The sequence below is a fragment of the Silene latifolia genome, chromosome 8 (genome assembly GCF_048544455.1).
Source record: "Silene latifolia isolate original U9 population chromosome 8, ASM4854445v1, whole genome shotgun sequence".
In the NCBI taxonomy this organism is placed as follows: Eukaryota; Viridiplantae; Streptophyta; class Magnoliopsida; order Caryophyllales; family Caryophyllaceae; genus Silene; species Silene latifolia.
Window position 1 is genome coordinate 86322739 of NC_133533.1, and position 12614 is coordinate 86335352.

The following is a 12614-nucleotide window of genomic DNA, read 5'->3' on the forward strand; positions in this document are numbered from 1 at the left end:
ATTATTGAAACAAGTCAAACCCGACTCGTAAAAATCCCGACTAAAAATCCCGCACTTCCTTTTCCTCCTTTCCTTCCTCCCTCACATGGCATCCCTTCCCCATTACCTTTCATTTTCTGATTTTTTTGTTCTTAGGTTCATCATCATCAACAAAACACCATTCTTTATACAATTAAGCTCAAATTCACCATAATTTCTTCGTTTCTTACCGAATTTACCGAAATTTTGTCTTAAAACAACTTAATGAAAAATCGAAATTAGAACATACTAAGTTGTAGATCTCGTGAGGGGATTAGGAAAGGTAAATTTCGATTTTCAATGATTTTAACATTAGTGAATGTTAAATCTCGTTGTTGGAGACGTCCCAATAATGGGTTTTCTCATTTATTGGTATAGAAATATTTTTATATCTTGATATGAATGTGGATGTTCTTGTCTGATCAACAAGAGTATCACCGTTTCATTGAAAAGATACCTATATTTTCTAATAACTATAATTTCTCCTTCTAAGTTTCGAGGGCGAAACTTTTTAAAAGGAGGGGTGATTGTAACGCCCCGTAAATTTCGGACCGTTAATATATTTCGAAAATAATTAATTAATCAAGTAAAATTTGACATTAATGTATTTAAAGTAAAAATAATTCAAAGAAATATAATTTTATTATATTTTGAAGAAAATTATTTATTTTGATAGTTTTGAAATGTTTAAAAATAGTTTAAACCGTGTAAAATCTTTTATTTCGAATTAAGGGCGTATCGGGGGGACAATAACAATTCTTTTGAACGTTGGGTAAACGAAATTGGAAATGAGTCGTATGAATACTCAATTTTATTGTAATCTCGTGTTTAAGAACTTTGGTCTTGACGGAATTTGCGTTTGACTTACGGATTTAATTATTATTGAAACAAGTCAAACCCGACTCGTAAAAATCCCGCACTTCCTTTTCCTCCTTTCCTTCCTCCCTCACGCGGCATTTTTACACGGTTTAAACTATTTTTAAACATTTCAAAACTATCAAAATAAATAATTTTCTTCAAAATATAATAAAATTATATTTCTTTGAATTATTTTTACTTTAAATACATTAATGTCAAATTTTACTTGATTAATTAATTATTTTCGAAATATATTAACGGTCCGAAATTTACGGGGCGTTACAATCACCCCTCCTTTTAAAAAGTTTCGCCCTCGAAACTTAGAAGGAGAAATTATAGTTATTAGAAAATATAGGTATCTTTTCAATGAAACGGTGATACTCTTGTTGATCAGACAAGAACATCCACATTCATATCAAGATATAAAAATATTTCTACACCAATAAATGAGAAAACCCATTATTGGGACGTCTCCAACAACGAGATTTAACATTCACTAATGTTAAAATCATTGAAAATCGAAATTTACCTTTCCGGAATCCCCTCGCCGAGATCTACAACTTAGTATGTTCTAATTTCAGTTTTCATTAAGTTGTTTTAAGACAAAATTTCGGTAAATTCGGTAATTATACTTAATTATTGTGTTTTTATTGTTTATTTAGGTGAAGAATTGGAAGACGAGTTTGGGGACTCGTATATTGTGGAAAATAGCGGATAGTTGTTAGTTAGGGTTTGGGTTTTGAGGTGCTATTTGCTCTTTCTCTAGCTAAAGGTAACATATTTCGAGTTATTCGACGAATTATCGTCACAATCTTTGATTTTTTTTGTATGTTTGGGTGATTTTTGTTTGTGTAGTAGCTTTCACCTGTTAAAATTTGTTGCATGCATGCTTAAATTATGCCTTTTGTTAGTTTAAATTATCAAAGTTGAATTGGGGACGATTAATTAATGTTTGACGGTCTTTTACTAAAAAAAAAAAAAAAAAGGGATTAAGGGTGGGGCAGCCGGCAGGCCGTGGCAGCCCGTGGCAGGCCCGCGGCTAGCCCATGGTTGGCCGGGTTGGTCCGTGCTTGTTTCGCGGTGTTTCGTACAATATTGGTCACTTCGGGTTAATTAGTGCTAAAGTTATATAAGTCACATATGAGTACACTTTTAAATTAAATCATATTAGTAGTAGAAATTATTCTTATATTGATAATTGTCACATGATAGGATAGTTTATAAGTTGAAATTGTAATGATTAGGCTCAAGGTAAATTTTATAGCAATAATTGTAATGTTTTGTTGATTGTGCAAAATCGAGCCTTAGTCCCTTTGGTCGATGCGATGTCGATTAATTGAGTGATTGGTCGCCGCAATTTAACATTGCACTGTCGCAGGTGGGGTTGCGGGTAAAAATCGGTTGGATGAAATTTTGAATGAATTAGATAGTCGGCATTTTTCTTGTTTTAGGCCATTCATTATATTTTTATCTCACATGTGTAATTAGTTGATTTAAGTAGCTTCTTATATTGTAAAAACGGCCCTAGATTCCCCGAAGCCTTTAATTTGGTTAATATTGTTAGAATTGGAAATTGGTATTGAGGATTCTGTTGGTTTATCTGCTGTTTAGACATTTATATAGCCTTTCACATGATAGAATATTAGATTTTATGTTGGTAAGTAGGACTTTTGCCCTCTTAAGGTTAAGTGGGTGTCTTACTTGACTTGTGTGGTGAGTCTTGTGTGGTGTGGGTTAAAGTATTCAAGCTGGGACTAGCTGGGACTAGGTCCTAGGTGAGTATTTCGGCCTTCATCATAGATAGGTCTTTATAGTCTCTGACGAGTATATGTTCACTGCTTGATAGCCTTTGTGTTCCTGACTAATGGATTTATATCCAAGTTGGGGCATGACCTTAGGTACTTATTTTGATAGTATGGGGTCAGCTTAAGTACTAGCCAACCCTTCGGTGGTGTCCTTAGGGTACTCACTTCACTTTGTTTTAAAAAAAGTTGTGGGTCTTGGGTGCGGTGGTGTGTATCCGCATGTCTAGGTCTCTGCAGATTTTAGGCTAGGGTTGTGTTGTGTCTTGGCCATGTTTTCTTAATAGTAACCGGCCGAGCCAAGATACGGTTCGATTACCTTCCCTACCTCGTGGTATAGACTCGAGTTACAAAGTGACTATTGACGGTGCTAAGAACTTATGCCTGTCTTTGATATATTGCCCTTTCTTGTTTGATGATTCTATGAATCATAGAAGGTGAGATGCAAGCCGGCTATGGTTGATAGAGTTTGGATTACAATTTGTTAAATGTTTCACATGTTAGTTTAGTTTGGTCAGTTTAGGGCTCATATGTTAGAATAATTGATAATTGAATTCTTTATCATCTTGTTTACATGTTTTACTACATGTACATTAATTTTGACGATTCGTAGGTGGGAGGACTGAAGTTACTCCCACCTGAATTGTGGCTTTCGTGTTTGTATAAAATGCGATTGACAGGTTGTTGATTCTTTGTTGGGGTCACAGACGAGCTAGTGAGCAAGGAACTTGGACCTAGTTTGGCTTTCTTTTGTAGAAACCTACTATCTTTTGGTTATGTATATAACCTTTTAACTTTTGGTTTTGTATATAATTTGAAGGGACATATGTCTCCCTTTTCTATTTTGGGTTGTATCATTACGTATTTTCTTACCTTTCGCGGTGTAAGTAAGTTAGATTGTTAGCAATTGCAGGTTTTGGCACCCGTCTATTGGGAACGTTGGAAATGTTGTGATTGGTTTAGGAAAATTTTTGAAATTACAGGTTTTTGGCTAGTTGAACCAATTACAAACATATCCTACCAGTTTTTCCGTAGAATTTACGCGTTTAATTATCGGGTTATTTAAGGGTGTCACACACCCCCATACTCGAAGTGCCTTACCAGGACCACCTAAGGCATGGAAGTGCTATCATCTCGGTTACCCGAGGCAATGATAATCATAAGACAATAACGAAACGTACTTTATTAAATAAGTTTAAGTGATTACATAACAAAACCAACTGTAAAGTAAAATTGCAACTGTTCTCAAACTATAAACCAACTAAATAAAACTGTCTTAACAAACACAGCGGAAGACTAAAGACTCTGACATGTGATGACTCCATCCCCAGTTAGATCCCTCGCGTATCCAAGATATACCTGTCAAACAATGCTCACCACCCCGAATGGATCAAAGATTTTAAAACATTTAAAGGGTCAGTCGTACTAATCACACAATTTACATAATCCAACAACACGGCTCAAACGGTCACACACACAATCACACCCACTCCAATCAATCTCCGTCACCGATCGTCCCACCGACTACCCGCCGGTGGGGGACCGCGGCCGTACCCACCAAATCCCCGCTCATCGCATCGAGCGATAACCCTGTCCCATTAATGTGCACATCCCCTCCCGTGGCGGGTTCCACGGAGGGCGAAACTAGGGCGTGAAGCCACTCCCGCAAGTGACTCCACTCAGCCGAGAACGCATCTCGAGAACCAGAGATAAACAATCACAACCATTAAACAGTAATCAAAACCAACAACCGTCACAATACGAATACGATAACAATCAACAATCACAAATCATCACCAACACATTATGGGACTAATATTGAGTAGGGAAACCCTACCTGGGATGCAATACAGTCAGACGATCTCAACAGTTGATATCAAAAAGCCTCCTCTACGAATTCTCCGCCTAACACAATATTACATATATCACTAATTACACGAAACTACCACAAATCCCCAATTCCCAAAATTAGGGTTTAACGAAACTTAATTAAATATAACAAATTCGGACGCGTAGATCTTACCCTCGACGCAAGGATCACAAAGATGTAAAGAATGATGCAATCCGACCTCTCGAACTCCGGGATTTGTCAATAACACGGATGAATGCGAAGAACGTAACTTGAATCTCTTTTTCAATGTGATGAGGTTTGTAAAATTGTATTATGAAGTTGACGGAAAGGTTTAAATACTAATCCGTATTATTAACAAAACCCGACAAAACATCACCCGTAAACCGAGCTACTCGATCGAGTAACTAACGTACTCGATTGAGTGCCCTCTACTCGATCGAGTACCAAGGCTACTCGATCGAGTACCCTACAGGTCAGAAACTATTTTAAACGAACAACACCCTTACTCGACATAGTAAGGTCCACTCGATAGAGTACCCAGAGGTTCATAAAACTGTAGTATTACAAGTTTACCTTTATTAAATGAGTCATTTGATTTATTTAGTTTAAAGTGTGATTAATTTATAATGAGCTTATAATTTTAATTCTATAATATGTTTATTGGTAAGTCATTTGTTCATTATTGATCTATCTTAATTACTTGGTTGCTTTATCGTGATGTAATATGGCCGAGGAGGCGTCGAGTTACTCCCCCATCGATCGCGGTTTGTCATTCTTATGACTGACAGGTGGTTGATGGTTGTTTATTATTATTTGCTGGGGTTGCATCGAGTGAGCTAGCGAGCGCCTTTGTTTAGCGCACTCTATTAGTCTTTATTTGACTCTTGATTTTATTCTTTATTTCATTTCGGATATAGGGGTATTTATTCCCCGTAGACCATGTATTTCCTTTTGAAAACTTTTTTTTTAGTAGCTATCACGGTGTCAGGGTGTTTCCGCCACCTTGAACATAATTTATATTCTTGTTTTACCGTGGTTGTTACAACCAAACCTTTAAAAACTCATGAGCATCATCACGTCTTATCAACCAAGCTTGGACTGAAGTTACATCACTACAATCCAGAAGGGAGGGTTGTGAGTATATCTATTGTAACTAACTAGCTAATTAGAAAAGTTAGGTACAATTCTGTTAGTTGAGTAAGGTTGTTAGGGTTGTTACTTTAACCGACTTATATTACTTAGCTTATATATACACATAAATCATTGTAGGATTTACAATAATCAGATTAATACAATACATTCTTTTTCTTTTTCATCCATTCATCTTTCTACAATAATTCCTTCCATTCAATCATTCATCATTCATAATAAAGATGAATTCTTGAATTATCTAATAAAGTTTATCTACTTCAATCTCTATTATCTGGAACTTAGGAATAGTTTAGAGAGAAGTGTTGTAGTGAGCTAGATAATAAGCAAGCTAAATAAACTAGTTTGTATTACTGATTAACTAAGAGAGATGTATACTGATCGATGATCCTTGTATACAAGTCGTTATCCGGCTATCAACCTTCTAAGTTCTAACAAACGAGTAACATTCTTCCAACTAACTTTATAGCAATTGCGTTGAAAGAAAAGTGTACTGCATAAATAAATAATGTTTAAGAGGGATGTATCCGTTTAAGCTTAAGATAGATCAATCACTAAGAATAAGATAATTAGTTGCTCAAGCCTGAATGATATACTTAACCGTTTTAAATACCTTTGTCTTAAAGGGAGATTAACCGTAACATTTGAATAGCATGCACAAATTGCCAATAGTAATAAAACTTACAAGTACAATTGTTTTAAACTGTTCAAACACATATCCCAATTGTATAAAACAAAAATGTACATATTATGTCATAATCTTTGTGTATTACATGATTCATGATCAAATACATACGCCCCTTTCTAAAAATCAACTAGTGAAAACATGAGTATTACACAATTTAATTTATGCTTAATTAATTACTCGTACTTAATAAGTGACCCTAACACCTTGATACCTAAGAATTTCCCCAATAAGCTCACCTTTACCAGATCCAACATACCTCCCACAAATCTCACCATCCCTAATAAACAAAAACGTAGGCACTTCAATTACATTCATACCCTTCAAAAATTCCATGCAACTTTCATTTTCATCACCATTCATCCTTGCAAAAACAACCGTTTCCATTTGTCTAGACAACTTAATCACCGTAGGGTATACCTTAACACAAGGTCCACAGTGCTTAAGCCCTACATCAAGCACTATTAACTTCCCATCACCGCGATGTTCATCGATCAGACGCTCCACATCTTCCTTAGAATGAAGTTGCGCCACACTCGAGTGATTATCTCCATAGTATAACACATCTCCCATGAGTACATCAGGTCCTATGGCTTCCTCCTCATGGATTTTCTCCATTGACTTGTAAAACGAGAAATGAGGGACTTTTTCGACTTTTTCCCTACGGCAAAGGTCGCGTGTCTCCTGTGACTCGTCCCCCATGATTAATAGAAACTCTACGTCGTTGCATGTCCGGCTTAGTTCTACCATGAAAGGGTATATTTTGCTACTGTGTTGGCTGTGACTTGCGGCATACTCAACCACAACAAGCTTGTTTTTAGCAGCCTTAAGAGCGTCATCGAATTCTTGGGCGCTATGTACTTGTTTGACACGGTCACCGGGTTTTGTAGTGAAAGTGGCCGCTTCACTTGCTTTCGGTGTGGCGGCACTTGCTTTTGGGGAGGAATAGGATGACTTGGTTGTTAAGGTAGGGAAGCTATGAGGGTGTTTAGGGGAAATGGTGAAGGAAAAGGAAGAGAAGGGTAAAGTTGGAAAGTTTGAGAGGGTTGTGTTTTGTGGTGTTTTGAGGAGGTTTAGATGAGTGTTGGTGAAAGAAGCCATTGACGATTAAGGAAGTTATTGTATGGATATGGATTGTGGGAATGGAATGAATGAAGGGTTGGTTGTTTATTGTAAAGGGGAAATTTATGAAGAAGATTTCACAAGATATTGGATGGTGAGGAGGATAAATGATGACCACTTGTTTTGGGGTGTGGATGAGATTGTATGGTTGAGGGAGATAATTTTTGGGTTGGGTTGATTTTTATTTTATTTTTATGGTGTGGGTGGGTCTTGTTACAAGAATTCTATTGTACGACGATTCTTTTTATATTTTTTATTTGGTAAATAGTGTGATCATTTTAAGGTAAATAGTTACTCTCTTCGTCCCGGTCAATTGTTGTCTTTTGATTTTGGCACAAAGACCAAAGAAAGAGGAATATGTCAATTACTAAATGACATGTGGAACAAATTAAGCGTGAATGATCAAATTGCTTATCAAGTTCATTCTTAAAATAGAAATGACAACAAATGATTGAGACACCCTCTAATATGGAAAAGGATAACAAATGATCGGAACAAAGGGAGTACCATATTAAAAAGCTGGTCATTTGTTAATGATAAAAGATGGTCACTATTTACCAAAAAGTGATCACATTTATCTCTGTCGCATATACGACGATCGCACAATAGAATTTGCGGTCTAGTTATGGGTAAAGTCGGCCAAAAGCTAAGCCAATTCGAGAAACTCGACTTGGATCAGCCGGATTTGATCAGACGAAATTAGTAAAACTGGTATAAATTGGAATAGATCAGACATGATCCGTTTTTAGGTTAAACCATACACCTATAATATGAGCTAGATTATAGCCCTGCTTAGTAAATAACGAGTTAATATTGGCAAAAGCAGGTTGTGAAAGTAGATTATATATATAGCAGATTGTATTTGCGTGTTTGATTAATATAATTAACATATTTTGTTAATTATTTTTGGAAATCAGCTGTTTCAGATTAATATATTGTTTATTTTTTATTTTTTATTTTTGCAAAATGACTAATATGGATATTAGTCAATTATTGATAAGTGGTAGCTATGATAAGCTATGTTTTCGATGATAAAAATGTCAATTTACATATTCTTTAAGCTACTAACTGAATATACTGGAAGGAGTAGCATATCCCCTATTTACTAAAAAAAATAGGTGGATCTAGAGATTTTTCCGCTTAAATCATCACCCTACAAGTTGGGCCTAACTTTTTTTTGGATATTCTATATAAATGTTAGGCTTTACATATACTACACAACGCTCATGTGTCAATCTTTGTAGAGAAATTTATTCTACCAACTATTTTGTACTACCACACATTTTACATGTGACGTTATTGTATCATATACTATCAGATTACTAAATAATTTACTAATACTCATTAACATCATTTTTTTTACCATAAATGTATCTAATATTTAAGGAAGGTAGACTACAGCGTTAAATTTAACAAGTTAATGTAAATTTTACCTCTTAATAATAATTATCATTAATTTTAATTTACCTCTTATAATACAACACGAAAATATAAATTAATGTAATTTTTATCTCTTAATACTAATCATTAATAATTGTTGAATATAATATTAAATTTAATGTTTAATCGCTAAATGCTAATTTTTCTACATATTTACAATCTAAAAAAATAATGCATTTGCACGAGAACTAAAGTAGTTGTAAAATAGTAGATTAAACCCAAATCTACTGTTTCAATATGCAGTCTAACAAACATCCTGGTCAAACATGTTAAAAGTTCTCAATATGCTAAAAACATCTCAATTTACTGTTTACCAAACACCCCCTATCTTTCCAACCTAATCAGGCCAAACCCAATGTTAGGTGAACCGTAACTCAATAATGCCTACACCCCTTAGATGATCCGATAACTAATTAACTTATTATATGGTAATAGTTTAACATTAGATTGACTTTTTTTTTTTTGCAATTATTTAACCCAATAACTAAAACAAATGCACTAAAAAAATAAAGTTAGCATGACATTATTTGTCTAAAATAGCAAACATAAGATAGAATATATCTTTAATCCATTAATTAGTAGGGCTGAGCAAAACTGGATATATGATTCGGATTTCAAAATCGGATCGGATATCCGAATTTAAAATTATCATTTTTCCTGATCCACATCCGATCCGAATAATTCGGATATCCGAAATTTGGAATCCGAAAATTCGGAAATCCAGATTTCGAAAACCGGATTCGATCCGGATTTAAATATACAGCAAAAGTTTCGCCGAGGCTGGTATCACTGTATCAGTGGTATTGGGCTATTGGCAAACTAAAACTAAAGGCAATTTTGGTCCATTTCGTATTTTGCAACCCAGTAATAAAGGTAACGTCTTTGATTGCATAAATTACACGTCTTGATCGCATAAATTACAAGTCTCGATCGCGTAAATTACAAATTTTAATGGCATAAATTACAAGTCTTTTGTGCAAATTTCAAAACTAGTCTAAAAACCGCATAAACTAAACATAAAGTTTCAAAACTAGTCGATTATCGATGAGCGATTGTCGATTTGAGATGAGCGATTGTCGATGAAATTTGAAAGACAGTAAGAGAGGATAGAGAAGTGACCAGGAGGCAAGGAGGCGATATCTTAGATTCTTAGGGTTTGAATAAATTGTGATTGTTTGAAATATTTGTTAGTCTGGTTTTACATTTTCATTTTTACGTTTTCCTTTTTTTCTAAAAATTTTTAAATTCGGATCGGATTCAGATGTCAAGTTTTAAGAAATTTACAATCCACATCCGATCCAGTTTATTCGGAAAAAACCAGATCGGATATCCATTTTAAATGATATCCATATATTTAGATTTTGTTTTCAAATTTTGGATCCGATTCAAAAAAAATCGGATCGGATATTTTTTGCTCAACCCTCTATTAATTAATTTCTCTTCGATTATAATTTCTATCGCAAAGAATGCAAAAGTTAAACAAATAATTAGGACAGAGGGAGTATATATGTTGATAGCCTAATCAATAATGACTCAAACCGAATTCGATTAGACTTATCATCCGATAATGACTTGGCCCATTGATGACTCGACATGATTCCTATTTAACTACACAACCATTTTTTTATTTTTATTTTTGATAAGGTAAGAAAACTAGATTGATCCTCTAGGGTATGACCAATTTATCTCATCCTTTCGAATGAGGGAGGTAAGGTTGAAACCATCGAATTTCGACACTAAACCTAAGATGAATCGATCCACTTTTATTCCATCCATAACCAGCCTTAGTACCTTAATCGTTGTCTTTAGTTATGAGTAAATCTAACCACTGGTTTGGTCAGGGCTAGGCCAAGCAACCCGGACCTTGAAGCAGCCTATGGTAAGGGTCGAGCCGAGCTAGCTCATCTTAGCCTTAAGCCATCCACATTTTTCTAAAAAAGAAAAAAAGTTGTTTAGCGGCTCGGGCTGGAATCACTACAACAAATTGTCACTTGCGCCACGAATTATGCCACGAGAATTTATAATTCGTGGCTAAAATCTGCTTAGCCACGGGAAAAAAATTTTCATTATTTTGGAAAAAATTTTATGCCACGGGATGACTTTTACCGTGGCAAAAAGTCACTTGCGCCACGAAATAGGCTACACCCGTGGCAAATAATCATTTTCGCCACGAACTATGTCACACCCGTGACGAAATTTTAATTAGCCACGAATTGTTCCGTGGCAAAAAAAATTTTAGCCACGAACTAACAAACTCCCGTGGCGAGTATCTTTTCCAACTTAAATTAAGATATTTTCATGTTAAGGCAAACCTAAAATCTAAAAGAAATTTATTCAAATATAAATATTATGAAAATGCATTTAAATATAAAATTTTGCAAACACTTTGATTAATTTAATTAATATTATTTTATTATTTTATTTACTTTAATAAGATTTTAAAATTTTATAAACTTATATGCAAGCAAAGAAAAGTTTATCGTCTAAATTTTTTTTCTTTTAGAAATCACAATTACGTTTTGCAGGTTTTTTAAAACATTTCAAATTTAAGAAATTTATTTTAATATATAATTCTGTTTATTAGAGCCGTGAGTTTCTTTTAATTTTTTAATTAAAACATTATAATCTTGAATAACAATCTTAAATGATCGTATCACATTTAAAGACATAGCATATAAAATTAAATAAAAAAGTTTTTTTATCATCTATCTTTGATAAATCTAAAATTAACATATTGTCCAATTGGTTCATTCAAAATTTGATTTACAACTTTATTTGTAAGATATTAATAAAAAAAATTGAATTTGATCTAAAATTTATATTGATGAGAAAAAAGTTTGGGAAATTTTTTTTTAGGAGTGAAAAAAAAAACAACAATTAGATTACAAAATTGATTAAATAAAATAAGTGCAAAGAGAAATAAAAGAGAAAAATGATCTTCCACAAATAAATTAAGAAAAAAACATATCGGAAAAATTATCAATATAAAAAATTCAAGGTTAATGATAAACAGTAATAATATAAGGACCCTTTTTCATAATCAGTACCAACATAATCAATAATATGTAATCACTACCAAAATATTAACTTTTGTCTACGATCAGTACTAAGTCGCCTGAAAATCTAATCTCAACCTACTTGAAAAAGTCCAAAAAGTCATCATTCAAGTACAAATCTCCACTTGCCCACTTTCGAAATCCCTCTCTTAGATGAAAACACCTTTAAAATAGGAAAAAAAAATTGGAGTAAGAAGGCGACTTGGTACCTATCATAGAAAAAAAGTTAATATTTTGGTAGTGATTACTAATTTTTGATTATGTTGCTATTGATTATGAAAAAGATGACTAAAGTTGGTAGTTTTATCAATTTACCCAAAATTCAATATGGAGAAATTTTTTTCTTTGAAAATGAGTACATCACAGGGAAAATATAGAAATTATAATAATTTAAAATCATATGTGCAAATAATGTGAAAATTTTGTGATAAAAACGATAAATCATCACAAATAGAAATCAGTTTAAGAAAATAAGAGATTCTGTTGTATGATACTCCCTCCATACCAGACAAATGGTAATGTGGTAAAAATGGGGTTTTTAAGAAAAGAATGTAAAAGCAGGGGTAAAGAGGGAAAAAAATAGGTGAGGTATGTAATTGTGGGTTTAATTGTGGGTTGATAGGTGGGGTATG

At 33.8% G+C, this 12614-nt stretch overlaps 1 protein-coding gene across 1 annotated transcript; it reads right to left on the reverse strand.

Moving 5' to 3' along the window:
- Positions 1-6375: 6375 nt before the first annotated feature.
- Positions 6376-7640, reverse strand: LOC141597044 (thioredoxin-like protein CDSP32, chloroplastic). Its single transcript, XM_074417362.1, has one exon. It carries the CDS (start codon positions 7463-7465, stop codon positions 6551-6553), a length of 915 nt encoding a protein of 304 aa, XP_074273463.1. The 5' UTR covers positions 7466-7640; the 3' UTR covers positions 6376-6550.
- Between the last annotated feature and the right edge of the window lie 4974 nt (positions 7641-12614).

Bases quoted from the DNA above. Each gene is read 5' to 3' on its own strand.
- LOC141597044 (XM_074417362.1), bottom strand. From the start codon at position 7,465: ATGGCTTCTTTCACCAACACTCATCTAAACCTCCTCAAAACACCACAA.